Source organism: Ailuropoda melanoleuca, chromosome 3 (assembly GCF_002007445.2).
Source record: "Ailuropoda melanoleuca isolate Jingjing chromosome 3, ASM200744v2, whole genome shotgun sequence".
NCBI classification, from domain to species: domain Eukaryota; kingdom Metazoa; phylum Chordata; class Mammalia; order Carnivora; family Ursidae; genus Ailuropoda; species Ailuropoda melanoleuca.
Window position 1 is genome coordinate 51,747,485 of NC_048220.1, and position 20,164 is coordinate 51,767,648.

General features: G+C 40.7%; 1 protein-coding gene across 1 annotated transcript in view; it reads left to right on the forward strand.

Annotated features, from left to right (window-relative positions):
• The window catches only part of IQGAP2 (IQ motif containing GTPase activating protein 2), a 283,284-nt gene that overhangs the window by 41,184 nt on the left and 221,936 nt on the right, over positions 1-20,164 (forward strand). The window contains exon 2 of the mRNA XM_034656385.1: positions 4,467-4,566. Coding sequence (XP_034512276.1) covers positions 4,467-4,566 — 100 coding nt within the window. The remainder of the gene's footprint in view (positions 1-4,466; positions 4,567-20,164) is intronic.

Here is a 20,164-nt window from a genome sequence, read left to right on the forward strand (position 1 = left end):
TCTTCTAGCCACCGTCCGCTAATGTTACAAAAGGCATTTTGTGAGTTGCTCGTAGTTCGGGAAGCTGTTCTTCACAATGTCCTTGTGTTTCCTAGGGTTCGAGGCAGCAAGTAAAGATGAACTTCAGAGGAAATCGCAGCTAGTCCAGCTGCTTTAAGATCAAAGCAGTTCTGAAGTCACTTAGACGATGTGCCCTTGGGTTTGGCGGTGACAGGCGCCTCTCCTGGCTCGCTCCGTTTGAGCAGCAGCAGGGCACGGGGCAAAGAGCAGCGGCTGCGGAGCTGAGGTGACCCAGCGAGTAACCGCACGCCCTCCCTTCTCCTCGCATGACCCCTGTTTGCTCATTTGTGAGAAGGAGATCATGTCTCCCCCTCAGGGGGATGATGAGGACCTCACAGTAACATGGGAGAGCACTGTGTGGGTGCTGAAGTCAGGCTGAAGTGCCGAAGATTCTGTCCGTTCCGTGATGGCTATTTATTTATTTATTTATTTAAGATTTTACTTATTTATTTGACAGAGAGAGAGAGACAGCCAGCGAGAGAGGGAACACAAGCAGGGGGAGTGGGAGAGGAAGAAGCAGGCTCCCAGCGGAGGAGCCCGATCGATGTGGGGCTCGATCCCAGAACGCCGGGATCACGCCCTGAGCCGAAGGCAGACGCTTAACCTCTGTGCCACCCAGGCGCCCCCGGTGATGGCTCTTTAAACGGCAGGGTGATTATCCAGGCCAGGGGTTCTTAGCAGAAGTTGCTACTTAGTCAGTGTTGAATGATGCAGAAGACGTTGCAGGCGACCTCTGTGGTCCAGAAGGGTTGCCTTTTGCTGTGATTCAGACATCCTCACGCTCAGAACCTTAGCATATGCCTTGACCATAGCTGACGAAGGCAGGAAGGTGAGGCTGAAGTGGGCGTGCTTGCAAGGGCAGCGGCCAGACGGGTGGTCCCACAGGCCAGGTCAGAAGGGAGGGAAGTGACGTGTTCAAGCAAGACCCATGAGGGCAAGCATTCTTGGTTTTGTTTTGTTCGCTGCCCAATCCCAGATGCTTTGGCTCAAGCCTGGCCGAGAGAATCTATGAGCCGAACATGACTTAAGTGAGGTCTGTGGAATGGTGCTGTATTTGCTCCATCAGTGACCGTATCCTTATTTTATGCGGCGTGAGCAAGCAAATCAAAATACCCACATAAATACTTTAGAGCCCCTGTATTCACCATTCCTCATAGGAGATTATTTTTTGTCACATAGTCTTATGGAGCACGTAGCCTGTGCTGGATAGCGAGTTGGACGCGTTGAGGACACAAATTTGCCTTCTAGGAGTTTACTATTAAGCAGTATTTGGGGGTACCACTAGAGAGCACATGTTGAGTGGGAGCAAAGAGGGAAGACTTAAGGAAGTAAGTGATCATTGAGTTGAGCTGTAAAGATGGGCAGAATTTTGTCAGCTGTGGCCAATATGTTGAAACTGCCATTTAAAGCTTTGTGGTGTGTGTGTGTTAATTCAAACATTGAGTCAAATCTTCTCTTTGGACAGGGTGATGTCACAGTTTGAGAGCTTGTCAGTAGCTCTCCCGGACTGGTGGATTCTCGGTGGCTTGTGCAGGGAGTTGGGGGTCGAGGCCTAGGAACCGAGTGCCGTTAAGGCTTCTGCTTCCTCCGGGGGTAGGTTGATGGAGGTGCAAGGAGGTAACAGCCAAAAAGGAAGACGGCAGTGAGAGTGGCTCCCTTAGAATGTGATTCCTGCACTCATATTTAAAAGTTGGACAGGGTAGGATGATCACATGGATTCATACTAGGAGTTTTATATTGTTTTCAAGCTTTAATGTGTCTGAAGTTACTATAAAATGATAGTATCCTGTCAGAAATAGGAGACCGGTCTTTAGACTGATAGTGAAACGAGAAACCGGAAGTCATGAGGTGTCCTGGGGATGAAGTGTTAAGAACGGTGGAGGTGCAGGAATAGGTGAGGATATGTGGGTGTGCCAGTTACCTTCTAAGAGAACTCAGGATAAGAAAAGCCTAATTTGCAAAATATATTCATTTTGGGATGATGGTGAGCTCACTTCATGAAGGTAACTTTTCAGCACATGGTTGTGTGTTCTCTCTCTGCAGGGAACCGTGATAAATGCGAGGGGGTCATGTAGGTGAATCAAGAGTCCATTCTTGTACAGAAACCCCATTTTGTAGAGGGAGATGTGACTGAGCTTCTGTGATGAATGATGTAATAGAAAGGTGAACCAAAGTGCTGGGCAAGTAGATGGATCCGCACTTGGCGAGCCACAGAATTTTGCTTCAGATGTCACACACAGAAGGTGGGAGAATGGCTTTCCAGGCAGAGAAAGTGGAGCGCAGAAGCACTCAAACCTAGAAGTTCATGGCGTGGTCCTGGAACGCAGTGCTGTTGGAAGAAGTGGCTGGAATGCAGGCTTCTTGCAGGGCAGGAGTGGGAAAGTCTGCTCGAGCTTTGTTCTGGAGGAAATGAGGATCCATCGCAGGTTTTGTGAGGGAGAATAACATCGGCAGGACTGTGTGTTTGAAAGATGCTCTGGTGGTGGTGAGGAGAACAAGTGGGGGAGGGGTGGCTGCGAGGCTATTTGAGGGCGGTCACAAGAGTCCAGGGGAGAGACAGCGAACACCTGGGTGCTTGGGATGGAGGTGCAGAGGAGGGTGGTTCCAGAGTTTGGTACTTGTCCTCAACTCGAGAGCTCTCTTCTAAAGTTCAGAGCAGACTGAGTTTATTAGGAAAAAGAAAATGCTTTTGACAACACAAATCTTTGTTGACCCTTATTGATATCATTGGTCCGGGATGAGGTCTCCCTGTTTCAAGGAATGCAACCACACTGGGAAACTGAGAGTGGTAGGAAGGGAGGGTAGGAAAAGGGTGATGACATGTGTGGAGACTCCTGCTTTTTTGGCCCCCAGGGTTGAGATATTCAAGCCTGTCCTGGTGCTCTTGCACATTTCCCCTCTCTCTTCTGCCGGTTCCCTTTCTTCCTCATCTGTAGGAGGAGACATTTCCCTAAGTTCTTCCATACTGGGTTTTGGGTTTTTTTCCATCCTATCCACACATTTCTAGCCCTAATGTTTCTACTTTTCACTTGGGCAAATGACTTCAAACCTGTTTGCTCTGTAAAGTGGGACAAACTACTTGCCTCGTGGTGTCATGGGACTTAGGTGAGACAGTTCATAAAAAACACGGCTTAAGGGCTTGAAACAAAGTAAGCACTTGATATATAAGCATCTAGCATGTTTTTATATGCTTATGGAATTCTGCCATATTTTATATTGATGCAAATTTAAGCCCTTCTCTTTTGAGTTCTTTAAGGGTTCTGGTATTATTTTTTTGATCTTAAGCATTTAGCATTGTATTTGCTCTAGTAAGAGTTCAAAATTTGGTCTCCATTCCTTTTGTCTGCCATGATGATATTTTGGACTCCTCATCAATGGGGCATGGGATTGGCCCTTCTTAGGGTGGGACGGGTGACCTTAACTCTTCCGCTTGGAACCACGGGTCTCATTTATGAAATGGCTGATTGGTACTGGTGGCTGGGGAAGAAAAGAGCATTCTGACATTCCTGCCCCATGTGACCATACCCCTGCTACACGCATACCTTGTGTTCATTAGATGAATAATGTAACAAACAAGAAATCAGATTGATTTTATAGCTATTAGAATTAAAGTTTAGGATTGAAGAAGGAAAAGGAGTTCCTAGTTATGGGAAAGGAATGTTGTCATGAAAATGGATAGCTAGGAGTTGGCTGATGTGACAGTTGAGTGCTGTTGAGACTCTGGGCAGAGGAAATGCACTCAGGAAATGGGGAGGCCGTGTTCTCTATAGAAAAAAAAGCTGAAGTGTGGAAGTCTATAAACTAGGTTTGTGTTAGAATAAAGGGTGTGGGCTTGGAAACTGCTCACTTGATGTCTCCTTTGTTTTGTTCTTTTGGATACTGTTGGCCCAGAAAGTTAGCCTCACAAAGGCCAAGAAATACGTGAAGGAGGACTCTGAGTCTTTGGCATCTATAAAAGAGGGTTTGCAGTGGATGAGACGCTTTAATTCCCGTTAGGAGTGGGAAAACACACGTCCTTGTCGATTATTTGTTAAACCTCAAAATTCCCAGGACGGTCCAAGCTGAGCCACTGGGCCAATTCTACAAGCTTGTTAAGGAAAGTTGTTGCAAGCGGACCTTGCTCTAATTGATTTGAGGCTGTCTGAATTCCGTGGCTTCATGTCTATGAACAATGATGGCTGTTCTCATTCTATGCAGTAGTTTTGACCCATGCTGCATTTTATTTTTTGGCTAGCAGTGGCACACTGTAAGAATCCAAAGGCAAATCTTACTATGTCCGATGTTTCAGTACCTCTGTCTTTCAGTGTCCAGTGTTGAATTGCATGAGTTTTTTCTAGTTGTCGTCTCAGGTGTTTATTTGATGAACGCTGCCCTTACGAGTAATGCGATCTCTCCTCTATTTTTAGCTATCGTGGATGACGAAAGGCTCTCTGCGGAAGAGATGGATGAGCGGAGGCGGCAGAACATTGCTTATGAGTATCTGTGCCACCTCGAGGAAGCCAAAAGGTAAGGTCCCAACACCATCTATTTGTGCACTCTCTTAGGTGCTCCTTGGGATCCTAGCCTTGGAACAACTCACTTGCAGTCTTGTCGGTAGCAGCATAATGGGAGAAGGACCCCCTGTTTGTTTTTTGTAAATGGTCAGGCGAATGGAGAAAAAGTTGCTGCCACAACCAGGGTCAAGGCACTAGGGAAGCCATTAGTACTGCTTCTTCCTCAGATTCTCCCAGGAAATCTCTGGCCAAAAGTGCAGATTTTTTCCAATTCCTCATCGCACTGATTTGGATGAGGGGGGAGCAGCAAAGACTTAAATCAGCTTCCTTTTTTTTTTTTTTTATTTACGTTTTTTATTTTAATTCCATTGCTGTTAACATACAGTGTTTGCTGTAGGTGTGCAGTAGAGCGATTCAGCAATTCTGTACATTACTCAGTGCTCAACACAAGTGTACTTTAATCCTTCTCCCCCAGAGCTTCCTCGGATACTTTTCTCACCCCTACCCCAATAATTATAAATGCGCTGTAGGACGGTGTGATTTTGGACTGAAGTCCATCGGTCACTAGGCTAGAGAGTAGGTTTATGACTGCGATCTCCATTTTAACCCATGGGTGTGTGACCACTTAGGATGCATTGTCTCTCAAATCATACTGACTCTTGAAGACTTTCGATTATAAGTAAATGTTGGCTTCTCTGAGGAGAAAATGAAGATAAACTAATTTGTACTTAGGCCTCTGTGTCAGAGGAATCAGAAGACCTTTGTCCTGTGCTGGGTGACTACCGCTATGATGCCCATTTGCCATGAGTGACGTTTTCATTTAGTGCTTCGTGCTGTGATGGAACAGTATTGTGGCACGGACAGGTAGTATGTTCGAGCTTTCTTAAGTATGTAGGAAATATGTAGGTAATGGTCATTGGTATTAAACATCTCTAATCACTGATAAATAGCTATCTACAGAGCTAGAAGAATGAGGTTTTTTTATTATGTTCAGTTAGCCAACATACAGCAGTTCATCATTAGTTTTTGATGGAGTGTTAGTGATTCATTAGTTGCAAAGAATGTTTTAAATCAGTGTTGTGCAGAAGAGCATTCAGTGACACGTGAGCTACTTTGGCCTCAAAATTGCTTGAAAGGGGATTTCTCCAGGTTGTTTAATATTTTTTTTCAATGTTTTTTTATTATATTATGTTAGTCACCATACAGCACATCCCTGGTTTCTGATAATTCATTAGTTGCGTATAACACCCAGCGCACCATGCAATACGTGCCCTCCTTACTACCCATCACGAGTCTATCCCATTCCCCCACCCCCTCCCCTCTGAAGCTCAGTTTGTTTCTCAGAGTCCACAGTCTCTCATGCTTCATTCCCCCTTCTGATTGCCCCCCCTTTCTTTATCCCTTTCTTCCCCTACCGATCTTCCTAGTTCTTATGTTCCATAGATGAGAGAAATCATATGATAATTGTCTTTCTCTGCTTGACTTATTTCACTCAGCATTATCTCCTCCAGTGCCGGTATCTTGTAGATCTAAGCTCTGAAGACTACTCTTAAAGGTTATTAAATATGCCTGTGAAGTTGATAGGTGGCAGGTCACTGAAGACTCCATATCAGAAAGATTATGAAAAACATGCTTTTAGTCGAATTGTTGATAACAAAGTAAGATGAGGAGAGTGATTCATAAACATTCAAAATAAACATGCTTTCAGAGAAAAAGTTGCGGGAGAGTTACTGGAAATTTTCTTCTTAAGCACACTTTGTGTTCTAAGTTTTTGCCCCTTGTTTTTTCTAAGTGAGCAGCAGGGTCACACAGAGGAGATGTCTGACTGGGAGTCAGTGGACCGGATGTCCTGGTCCCAACATTACCACTTAGGAGCTCTGTGACCTTGGACAGGTCATCTACCTATGGGAACATCAGTTTTGTCTCCTCTCTAATGGGATGATTAAGATGTTAGTGTAGGGGGCGCCTGGGTGAATCAGTCCTTAAGCGTCTGCCTTCGGCTCAGGGCGTGATCCCGGCGTTATGGGATCGAGCCCCACATCAGGCTCCTCTGCTGGGAGCCTACTTCCTTCCTCTCCCACTCCCCCTGCGTGTTCCCTCTCTCGCTGGCTGTCTCTATCTCTGTCAAATAAATAAATAAAATCTTTAAAAAAAAAAAAAAGATGTTAGCGTAGTAAGGAGTTTTCATTGTGTCATAAAATAAAATGCTTAAATTAAAAAAAAAAAATCTGTTAGTGCCCCCTGCCCTACATCCTGGGGTTTTCCCCGCTAAAAATCAACTAAAATAAAAAAGGCATAAGTGTTGTATAAACTAGAGTACCAGTCAGGTATATAGTGATAAGCATAGTTTTCTCCTGAATGTATCAAATGTATCAGTACAACTTGATAGCTTGCCGTATTCTTTAACGTTTTCAAAATTTTGTCATTGAATTTTGTTTTAGGAAAGTCAACATAACAATTAGTTCAGGTTCTTTGAAGAAAGTTTAAGAATAGTTTCTTTGAAAGAAAAGACTATAAAATATACAACTTTTCCTGTAAGATGGTTTTATAAATATTTTTTACAAGAAGAGATCAGATATAATATGTATTTGTGAAGCTTGTTAATATCTGAACTTCTTTTGTGACTTTCAGGGAACCTGATTCTTGATCATGGAGTCTGTAAAAATTATGTGGTCATTAATACATATATATGTGTGTGTGTGTTTGTGTCATGTATTTGTATATATATATATATAAAACATACATATATATGTATATTAGTATGTGAACTATGATTTCAGAAAGCGTAATGTATAGAATTCTGATGTTCCTGAACTCAAGAAATAAAGGGGTGAATTAGTCTCTGTTCAAAAAATTGAGACGGTTTAGCACATGATTGTTTTACAGTGCTCATGCCTTCAGAATTTGTCATAGTGGGTTTATTATAATGCATGAATGCACATGTGTTAATGTGAGTGTGGTTGGCTGTTTTTTGTTTCTTAATTCTGTTGAGTGGACTTTGGTGTATTTTACCTACAAATGTGTAGGTTCTGTCTTTGTGCCTCTCTCTTTTCTTTCCAGAGGTGAGAGCTGGAAGGGTATGTTTGTATGTCCTGTAACTCAGAATTTGTAAAAACTCAAAATTGTAGTAGTCCATTATATATTTAACTTTGCTTTTATTAATTTAAAAATTCTATGATAATTATTAAACCATTTAAAAGTTACTTCATTTAGAGGAAATACCAGTAGTAACACAAAAAGGATGATGGACTACTATGAACAATTGTAAGCCAACAAATATGTATAAGATAACCTAGATGAAATGGACAAATTCCTAGAAAGACATAAACTACCAAAACTGACTCAAAAAGGAAGAAAAAATGTGAATAGACTTATAACAAGCAAAACGATTGAGTTAGTAATCAAAAAAATTGTCCATTCTTTCAAAAAAATTTTAGAGGAGGGAACACTTCCCAACTCATTCTACTAAGACCAGTATTGCTTTGATACCACAACCAGGAAAAGGTATCTCATGGGGCGCCTGGGTGGCTCAGTCGTTAAGCATCTGCCTTCGGCTCAGAGCGTGATCTTGGAGTCCTGGAATCGAGCCCCACATCAGGCTTTTCCGCTGGGAGCCTGCTTCTTCCTCTCCCATTCCCCCTGCTTGTGTTCCCTCTCTTGCTGGCTGCCTCTGTCAAATAAATAAATAAACTCTTTAAAAAAAATAAAGGAAAAGGTACCTCAAGAAAATGATAGACTAATAATATCCCTTATGAATACAAATACAAAAATCCTCAACAAAATAGTAGCAAACCAAGTCCAGTAACATAAATCCCACCTAGCAATGCAAGTTTAGTTTAACTCAAAAATCAATCAAGACAATTCAGTGAAGATAAAACAGTCTTTTCAACAAATAATCCTGACACAACTGGTAATACACGTAAAAATGAATTTGGATCCCTATCTCATGCATAATCTAACCTGAGAACCACAACTATGAAGCCCCTAAAAAAAAAAAAAAAGCAGATCTTTGTGATCTTGGGTTAAGCAATGGTTTCTGAGACTTGACACCAAAAGCACAAACAAAAAAGAAAATAAATAAATTAGCATCATAAAAATTAAGGCTTTTTTGATTCAAAGGATATCATCAAAAAAGTAAGTCAACCCATGAAATGGGAGAAAATATTTGCAAATCATATATCTGATAAAAGATTTGTATCCAGAGTAGGTAAAGAACTCTTATAATTCAACACAAAAAGTAAAGACCTAATTTTGAAGTGGGCAAAGGTTCTGAATAGACATTTCACCAAGTAAAATACAAATGTACAATTAGAACAGGGCAGGGTGCTTAACATCACCTTAGTTAGGGAAACGCAAAGTGAAACCACGATGAGGTACTACTTCACACTAGAATAGTTAAAAATAGTCAAAAAGACTGACGATATCAAGTATTTGCAAGGATGAGGGTGGGTGCTGATTGGATCACAAAATGGTGCTGCTACTTGTTTTTGTTTTTTAAGATTTATTTATTTGAAAGAGAGAAAGAATGGGGGTAGGGGCAGAAGGAGAGGGAGAGAGAGAATCTCAAGCAAACTCCCACTAAGCATGGAGCCCAACACGGGGCTCAGTCTCATGACCCCGTGGTCATGATCTGAGCCAAAAACCAAGAATCAGGTGTCCCAGTGTAACTACTTTTTAAAATATTCTGGCACCTCCTTAAAAAATTAAATATGGAGTTACCATATGACCCAGCAATTGCATTACCAAGTATATACCCACAAAAACTGAAAACCTCTGTGCACACAAACCTATACACAAATGATCATTGAAGCATTATTCATAAGAGCAAAAAATGGAATTATCTGAATGTACATCAACCAATGAATAAACAGAATATGTATATCCCTACAATGAAATATTCAGCTATAAAGAATATTAACAAATCAAATTCAATAATGTATTAAAAAAAAGACTAAATAAATCACAACCAAGGGAGATTTATCCCAGGTCTGCAAGGCTGGTTGAACATTTGAAAATCAGTTGGTGTGATTTATCCCATTAATAGGCTAAATAAGAAAATTTACATGATGTCAATATATCAGTGCAAAATCCAACACTCAATCATGATAAAAATTCTTAGTTAAAAAGGAATAGAGGGGAACATGCTCAGTTTGAGAAAGACTATGAACAAAAAACATCGTGCTTAAAGCTAACATCATACTTAATGTTGAGAAACTCAAAGTTTTCCCATTAAGATCAGATACACAGCAAAGATATTCTGTCTCACCACTCCTTTTCAAAACTGTACTGGAAATTCTAGCTAATATGATAAAACAAAGAAAGCATATACAGATTGGAAAGGAAGATACAAACTGTATTTCTTCACAGATGACATGATTGGTGATGTAAAAAAAAAACCTGAGGAAACTAAAAACTGGAACTAATAAGCAATTACAGCAAACTTGTATAGTAAATGATATACAGAAGTCTATCAATTTTCTATATACCAGCTAAGAACAAGTGGAATTTGAAATTAAAAGCACAATTCCATTTACATTAGTGCTCAAGAAATGATTTAGGTATAAATTTAATAAAATATAAAATATGAGGAAAATTATAAAATTCTGATGAAGTAGAAGAACTAAATAAATGGAGAGAGATTCCATGTTCATGGATAGGAAGACTTAATATTGTTAAGATGTCATTTCTTCCCATCTAGATCTATAAACGCAATGTCAGTCAAAATCTCAAGTTATTTTTTGCAAATTGACAAGGTGATTCTAAATTTTACATAGAGAACCAAAAGACCTAGAATAGCTAACACAGTATTAAAGAATAAGGATGGAGAACTGACACTTCTGGTCTTTACATTTAATATAAAGCTCCAGTGATGAAGACAGTGGCATTGGTGAAATATTAAAGAGATCAGTGAAAGAGAATGGAGAACGTAGAAATAGACCCCTATAAATATAATCAATTGACCTTTGACAAAGGAGCAAACCAATACAGTGGAACAAAGATGATCTTTTCAACAAATGGTGCTAGAACAGCTGGACATGCAAAAATGAATCTGGATCTTAGGCCCTATACTCTTCACAAAATATACCATTTATATCCTTCACAAAAGATACTTCAAATGGATCAGACTTACGTGTGAAAAGGAAATCCCCGAATCTCCGAGGAACTGTTGAAAAGGAAAAACAAAGCTGGGGGCATCACAATGCCGGATTTCGAGCTGTACTACAAAGCTGTGATCACAAAGACAGCATGGTACTGGCACAAAAACAGACACATGGACCAATGGAACAGAATAGAGAACCCAGAAATGGACCCTCGGCTCTTTGGGCAACTAATCTTTGATAAAGCAGGAAAAAACATCCGGTGGAAAAAAGACAGTCTCTTCAATAAATGGTGCTGGGAAAATTGGACAGCTACATGCAAAAGAATGAAACTTGACCACTCTCTCACACCATACACAAAAATAAACTCCAAATGGATGAAAGACCTCAATGTGAGACAGGAATCCATCAAAATTCTAGAGGAGAACATAGGCAACAACTTCTATGACATCGGCCAGAGCAACCTTTTTCACGACACATCTCCAAAGGCAAGAGAAATAAAAGATAAAATGAACTTATGGGACTTTATCAGGATAAAGAGCTTCTGCACAGCCAAGGAAACAGTCAAAAAAACTAAGAGACAGCCCACGGAATGGGAGAATATATTTGCAAAGGACACCACAGATAAAGGACTGGTATCCAAGATCTACAAAGAACTTCTCAAACTCAATACACGAGAAACAAATAAACAAATCATAAAATGGGCAGAAGATATGAACAGACACTTTTCCAATGAAGACATACAAATGGCTAACAGACACATGAAAAAATGTTCAAAATCATTAGCCATCAGGGAAATTCAAATCAAAACCACACTGAGATACCACCTTACGCCAGTTAGAATGGCAAAGATAGACAAGGCAAGAAACAACAATTGTTGGAGAGGATGTGGAGAAAGGGGATCCCTCCTACATTGTTGGTGGGAATGCAAGTTGGTACAGCCACTCTGGAAAACAGTGTGGAGGTCCCTTAAAAAGTTAAAAATTGAACTACCCTATGACCCAGCCATTGCACTACTGGGTGTTTACCCCAAAGATACAGACGTAGTAAAGAGAAGGGCCATATGCACCCCAATGTTCATAGCTGCATTGTCCACAATAGCCAAATCATGGAAGGAGCCGAGATGCCCTTCAACAGATGACTGGATTAAGAAGCTGTGGTTCATATATACAATGGAATATTACTCAGCTATCAAAAAGAACAAGTTCTCAACATTTGCTGCAACATGGACGGCACTGGAGGAGATAATGCTAAGTGAAATAAGTCAAGCAGAGAAAGACAATTATCATATGATTTCTCTCATCTATGGAACATAAGAACTAGGATGATCGGTAGGGGAAGAAAGGGATAAAGAAAAGGGGGGTAATCAGAAGGGGGAATGAAACATGAGAGACTATGGACTATGAAACAAACTGAAGACTTCAGAGGGGAGGGGGTGGGGGAATGGGATAGACTGGTGATGGGTAGTAAGGAGGGCACGTAATGCATGGTGCACTGGGTGTTATACGCAACTAATGAAGCGTCGAACTTTGCATCGGAATCCGGGGATGTACTGTATGGTGACTAACGTAATATAATGATAAAAAAATATACATATTAAAAAAAAAAGAAAAGGTATAAAACTTCAAAAAGATAACAAAGGAGTAAACTTAGATAAAATTGAGTATGGCAGTGGTTTTAAAATGTAGCACCAATGGCATGATCCATGAAAGAAAAAATTGGGAAGCTGGATTTCATTAAAATTAAAAATTTCTGCTTTGCTAAAGTCAATGTCAAAAGAATAAGACAGTCCACAGACTGGTAGGAAATAATTGCAAAAAACATATCTGTTAAAGAACTATTACCCAGAATTTGTAAAGAACTCTTAAAACCCAACAGAAAGAAAAGCACTATATTAAAGAATGGACTAAAAACCTTAATAGACACATGACTGAACAAGACATACCGATGGGAAATAAACATAGAAAAAAATGCTCCACATCGTATGTCATCAAGGAAGTACAAAATAAAACAAGAAACCACTGTACATTTAGCAGCATGACCAAAATCTGAAATACTGACAACACCAAATACTGTGAGGATTTGGAGCAACAGGACTCTCTCATTGCTCATGGAAATGCAAAGTGGTATAGTCACTTTGGAAGACAGTTTGACAGTTTATTAAAAAACTAAACATACTTTTACCGTATGATCCAGCTATCGTGCTCCTATTATTTATCCGATGAAGTGAAGTCTTAGGTCCACACAAAAAACCTGTACGTGGATGTTGATGAAAGATTTTTTTTTTAAAGATTTTATTTGAATGAGAGAGAGAGAGAGCGCGTGCGCACGTGCAAGTGGGGGGAGGGGCAGAGGCAGAGGGAGAAGCAGACGTTGCTGAGCAGGGAGCCTGATGCAGGGCTCCATCCCAGGACCCTAAGATCGTGACCTGAGCCAAAGGCAGACACTTAACCGAATGACCCACCCAGGTGCCCCTGAAAGATATTTTTTAATAATAATAAAAGTTGAGATTACTTTCAGTAGGTGAAAAAAATAAAATACACTGTGGCATATGCAGACGATGGAAAGAAATGAGCTATCAAGCCATGATAGGACCTCAAGGAACTTCAAATGCACACTGCGAGGTGAAACCTGAGAAGGCTACACCCTATACAATTCCAGCTATGACATTTCAGAAAAGGAAAACTATGAAGACAGTAAAAATTATTAGTATTTGGGGGAGGAGGATGAATAAATGGGGCACAGAGAATTTTTAGGATAGTGAAAATACTCTGTATGACAGCACAATGGTAAATGTCATTATATATTTGTCCAGACCCACAGAATGTGTAACACCAAGAGTGAACCATGATGTAAACAATAGAATTTGGATGATTATGATGGGTCCATGTAGGTTCACCAGTTAGACCAAATATTCCAGTCTGGTGCAGGATGTTGATAATGGGAGAGACTATGCATGTGTGAGGGTGGGGAAATTTCTGTATCTTCCTTTCAATTTGTTGTGAATCTAAAACTGCTATAAAAGACATGGTTGTAAAGAGTGAAATACTGGGGTGCCTTGGTGGCTTAGTCGGTTCAGCGTCTGCCTTCGGCTCAGGTCATGATCCCAAGATCCTGGGATCGAGCCCCGCATCAGGCTCCCTGCTCAGTGGGGAGCCTGCTTCTCCCTCTCCTCCCTGCTTGTGCTCTCTCTCGCTATCTCTGTCACTATCTCTGTCTCTCTCACAAATAAATAAAATCTTTTAAAAAGTATGAAATACTGATACATCCACGCAGATGGGCAGTGAAAATATACTGAATGAAAGAAGCTAGCGCAAAAGGCCACTTAGTGTATAATTCCCTGTATATGAAGTGTCCAGAAAAGGCAGATCCATGGCGACGAATGGTAGATCACTGGTTGCCTGGCTTGGGGGGACAAACGGGTTGGGGAGTGACTGGTAATGTATGAAATTTGTTATGGCAAGGACAAAAATATTCTCAAATTGATTGTGGGATGGTTGCATGATTCTGAGTATACTAGAAACCACCCAATTGTATTCTTTAAAAGGGTAAAGTTATGATACATAAACTATATCTTATTAAACCTGTTATTAAAGGTCCTTTGACCAGGCTAATATGGAGAAGGCCTTAGTAAAGCTGTTAAATAAGATTAAATGGTATTTAGCAAACAAAATAGGAATAGAAGGTATGCCTAAGATGCATGGATTTTCTAAAAAGTGTTCATTTTCTAGTTTTTTGAGCATCCACCATGTGTAAACAGGTACAGTAGGGTCACTTTGGGGGACAGAGATAAAGCAACTAATAATCTGTTCAAAAAACCCAAAAAAGTTTGGTTAAAGCTGTTACTCATGAGCTTTAAATTCTTTCCCTCACTGACGTTTGCTTTGCTACTCTCTCTGCATGTGTGTACATGAGTATCTCCCTGTATCCGGCCCACCATTCTCTTAAATGTCTCTGCTGTGTTCACCTCTCTCCCTCACCACGAGCCTCCTGAAGCCTTCTAACTTGTCTTGCTGGATTACTGCAGTGGTCTCTGACTGGTTTCCCCACTCCTCTGGCTTCTTTAATCCTTAATCTGTATCATAGTCAGATGAATTTCTTCAAAACTCTGATCTGTTGTGGCCAACCCCATTGAAAACCACCCAGTGATTATTTAGTGGTTTATTCTCATGGAATAAACACTAAACCCTCTTACAGGGCCTCATTAGCTCTGCATAGTCCCATCCTTACCGTCTGGACTCCAGTTTCATATTGTGCCCTGTTTCCTAAATGCTCTATATTCCAGCCACATTGACCCCTTTTCCATGTTCCTTCCTGTGCAGGACCTTTGCATATACTATTCCCTTTTCTTTCTTATCTTGTCAGTTATTACTGTCTTTAGATCTCAGCTCACTTTTTCAGGGAGTCCTTCTTTGGCAGGCCCATCTAGGTCAAATACCCCTATTACGAGGTGCCATAACATCATTATCTGTCACATACTTGAATGAAATGCTTAATGCCCAGTACTGGATTATTATCATTTGCTTACTAATTAGGGTTAGTTGTACTTTGTTTTCTGTATGTTTTCGTTTTCCTGGAGGCAAGAAGTAGAATGTGCATAAGATTCATGATAGATGAGATTCTAGGTGATTTGGCTAGTCTTCCAGCCTAAAGGTAAAATTTAATCTTCGTCTCACTGAAAAATTCTGCATTGCAGTTAGATGGTTCCCACCATCTATGTGACCCAATATATTATGAAGCTGGAAATCCTAGACACTGAATGATACCAGAGAAGGACATAGAGTATTTTTTCAGTGAATGAAATGATGACTGACTGAATAAAGAGAGGGAGAGGTCACCTGTATATTAAGATGATTTATCACTGAAATTATTGTTCCTAGTTGATAAAATTATGACTTCTGGGCATATGGACTTGTTAATTAAGTCTCAATACTAATCTTAATGACAAGGAAAACTATGAAAGGCGTATTTTTAGGACCAAAAAAGAAAGAGAACTGCTTTATAAAGTGGCTCTTGACCCAGTGTTTCTCTATAGGCTAAAGGATTTACATGACTTCGTGAAGAGCCCATCATAATTTTGTTGGGAGGCAGAGGATATCTGGCATATGTACTAGTTACCCATGACCGTGTAACAAATTACCCTAAAACTTAGCAGCTTTAAACAATGAACATTTATCTCACAATTTTTAAGAGTCAAGAATCTGGTCGTAGTTGAACTGGGTCCTCTGGCATTCAGTCTCTCAAAAAGCTGCAGTCATCACAAGGTTCAAGCAGGGCAGATCTGCTTCCAAGTTCAGTCATGGTGTTGGCAGGATTCTGTTCCTGATGGACGTTTGGACTGAGGGCCCCAGTTCCTTGCTGTGGTTGGCCATAGGCCTCCCTCAATTTCTTGACAGATGGGCCTCTCTGTGGGGTAGCTCACAATATGGCAGCTGGGCTCCTTCAGTGAGCATGCAAGAAGGTGAGGAAGATGGAAGCCAGAGCGCTTTTGTAACCTATTCTTGGAAGTGGTGTCCCATAGTTTGCTGTATTCTATTCATTAGAGTCAAGTTACTAAATCCAGCATGTGTTCAAGGGGCATGAATTCTAGAAGGCGGGAATCATTAGGGCCACCTTACAAGCTTCCTCCTATAAGGTATATACATATCCTTTTGTAGTTGACCCCAGAAAGAGTACATAAGGAGGGGAAATCCTCTTTATTACTATCAGAAACCAAATCAGGAATTGGATGTTGTCTTGGACTAAAGGATTATGGTACTAAGGTTATTTATTCCTTGATATTTTTGAGTTGTGAACTGTTTTGGACTAAGCTTTTCATTCTTCTGCCATTTCAAGTAATACCAAATGGATTTTTAGGTTTTTTCAGGTAGACCCTAAAAGTTGTCTTGACAGTTTCTTTGCTGTGCATATTTTGCTGAAACAGGACTGTTTAGACGAGTCTCCTACTCATATGGACTTTGAAAGTTTCTCTGATGCCAGAAATCCCACCATTTAAATTAAAGGAGTTAATTTCCCCCCAAAAAAGAATTAGTTCTGCTGAATAGATTTCATATTAACCTCTGCAAAATATATTTGAATAATGAAAATGAATCTATGTTAAGAACTTCATTTCTTTGGTTTTTTAGGACAACTGTGCAAGAAATCTAAGATGAAGAGTTCTCTTTGGGAAAACTCTGGGTTGAGGAAGGAAATCAAACTGGAGCCATTATGAAGGTCAGGGAATGGGAGAAGGTATCTTGGCAAGAAAAGGACAGGGAATTTGCAAATTACACTTGAGCAAATAGTTATGAATGGGGCTGCTGTTTGTTTCCCAAGGAAGTTCCTGAAATATTATATTTCTTTTTTAAGGAAAGAGAAAATGCTGCAAATCCTCTGGTGTGCTTACTTTTTCTGTCCTACTCCTGAAAATAAACAAAGCAAAAAATCCTTCCCTTGGTGATGGACTTGTTTAGAAATACTATCTTCAAAGAGATCTTTATGTGAGCCAAGCTGTTCTTTGTATTAGTGAGTCTGGGACAGTTTCATATGTATCCTGGAAGAGAAACAAAACACGGGTGTGATTCCTTTTGTGTCCATGCTTACAACTCAGATACCAGAAAGACACCTCATTGATTAGTTGAAGTCTTAAACTCTGGCCTTAGCCAGTAGGGAGGTAGAGAATTAAATGTGAAAGGAGAAATGCTTCAAATGTTTAAACAGTGAGAGCCGTGAATATGGGTTTACTTAACACTGAGTATTTTCAACTGCTTTAAGAAAATGAATCTTATGACCGGGGAATGCTTGGATTTCTTCTACAGGCTTGGTTCTCACTGTCTTTTTTCTAAAGGTGCTGCCTATGGCTGTGCTCATAAAGGACTCTGATAGAAGCTAGGAGTTTGGAAGAAAATAGCTTTCTTGGTCATCAACCCATTAAGAGACATGTTGTGGCTTTACAAAAAAGGTTAATGATACACTAAGGAATTCTTAGTGGCATTTACAAAACTTCAAAAAGCTTTTATGTTCCCATGGCCTTCCCCCTTCCTCCTTGTTCTCTCGCTGGCTGTCCGAGGGAACAAGATAAAGTGTGGGGTCACTCCGCGCAGTGGCAGGCAGCCTGGTGGGGCAGGGCTACCGCTGAGTTGACAGCAGGGCCCTTTCTCAGGGTCTAGCTCCTGGGTGAGGGAAGGAGGGCCCGCTTCTGAGGAGTGGCCTGTTTGGACCTGCTTTCCAGTTAGCTTGCTTTAGGAGCCATATGTCACAGAGGTCCAGGCCCTTTTTGACAGCCCAGGGCTTCTCCCCCTGGGGTACATATCAACAATAGGGAGATGGACTCACTTCTGAGGAGAACAAGTCTTTAAGGTTAGCCATCAGGTGATCACCTCAGATAAGATTTGGTCTTAATGGGGTGTGTCCATGGCACAGAGGAGGCAGGGTACCAGCCAGCCCCACCTGCCAGGCTGTGGTGCTTGCAGCCAGGCCCTTGGGGGCAGCATTGGCGCTGAGGTCCAGCTGGTGGTAATTAGGAATTGTGTTGTGGAACTGGAGTAGAAGGGTCAGATATTAAGGATGTAAAGGGAGAAGCCACGGGGTTTGGCAGGGGACTTGATTTGAGAGACAGAGGACACTGGGAAGTCAGATGCTTTGGATTCACTTACCTGACTCAGCCACACATACTGTACGGTCTCTGTCAGGTGAGCCTCGGGTCGGAACACATAGTTGACAGACTTCTTCAGTTTCACATATTTTGGGTCCCAGCCTTGGGTATATATTGGGCAGGTGCCAGTCAGGTGTGATCTGACAGATCAGAGCTTAACTTTTCAGAGTGCTGGTATTTTTAAATATAAATAATCAATACTAATCCTCTCCAGCCAAAGAGAAGTTGAGCAATGGATATTTGATCCCAAAGTTTATATCTGTTTCTCGGGCTCTTTGAAGTTGGAGAGCTGGGACAGTTAGGAATTTTCCACGGTCTCAAACGTACTTTACTATAAGCATTATCAGGTGAGTGTCCAGTCCTCAAGCACAGTGCCCGAAGCACTCAACTTACAAAGGGTTATCCCCATTTTATAGATGGAGGAAACAAGTCCTGGAAAAACTTATTTTTCCAAGGTCACAGCAAATAGGCGACATAAACAGTATTCCAAACCAGGTCTGTCTGATTTCAAAGACTGTGCTTAAAAGCTAACGCACTGTATAATTTCCTTATTTCTTAGTGTGTTTTTATCATGTCGTTATTGTAAGTTCAGAACTCTTTGATTTTGGTGGCCTTGGTTTTCAGGTGCTGCATAGGCTAGCTTTGTTCTAGGTCTTGGTCAGCTTTCGCTACTTGAACTTTGATGGAATTAACACAGTATGACCAGCCATTGTGTGTGTGTGTGTGTGTGTGTGTGTGTGTGTAATTTTCTTTACCTTTCTCTGTTTAAATCTTTTATGTTGCTTGCTTGCTTGTTTGTTTCTGTTTTGTTTTAACTAGTATTTCGACTAGTAGTTCTGGGAAGAAGTTACCTCGTATTCTCGCTCCCTTTCTTATCTCTTATCTGTCTGTGTTCTCGTAGGCTTCTTGAAGTTTTAGTAGGAATTGGCGCTTTTCAGTGATGTGGATTTTCTTCTCCTCTCACCCAAGCTAGTTCTGGTGCACCTTTGTTCTTGGTTGGGTCTAGATTCTACACTGATTTCATCAATTGTTTTTTTGGTTCTGCCACTACTAAAACTGGCTTGCAAGAGTGCTTTGCCTTCTTGTTGAAACATCAAAAGGTACAAATAGCAAACACCGCTGAGGTCTCTTCCTTCCTGTAGGCATCTCCCGACCAGATGCTGCCTCATGCTGTGATGCTTATAATTCATAAAACAGTGTCATTATTCAAGGCCTTAGGGGAACTCTGAGGGCTGGTGGGGGAAAACAGTTGTAGAAGTTTGCTAGAGAATGATTTTTTCCGTACCTTCCATTTGTAGAATGTAGAATGGTCTTCTGTTGCTTTTTTTGGTCTGAAGACTTGTTATCCTCTAGCAGAGTAAAATGTCCACTAGGTATAGGGGGACAGTGAGTCTCAGAGAAGTTCATCAACTTACTAGTTCATGGTGGAGTTCCTGGCAGATTTGGGATCAGGATAAAGTCTCCTAGCTGTTAGACACCTGTTCTTTAGTCCCGTGATTCCAACTCATGTTGATTAGAAAAAAGTATTAGTAGAAAGCTCAATGGTGAAAATTTACAAAAATAAAAATACTGAACTTAGGTTGTTTGGTAAATTCAGTTGAAGTTTTCTTTTAGTTATATATTGAATTCATAGTGTGAGGAAGTTAGCCTTTGCCCATTATTTGTCACCTATCTTACATTTTGCTGAGAAACTTGAGCCCATTTAGGTGCTACAATAGGAATTCAAGAATTCAGTTCTAGTCATTTCCATACTCTACTCATTTAGTCTTACTTGGCTTAAATGGTCATTGATTTTTCTTCTTTTCAAAGAATTTGTAATACAGTTGTTCCTGCCTTGAAGATTTCACGGGTAAAAGTTAAGGCAGCCACATCACCTGAGT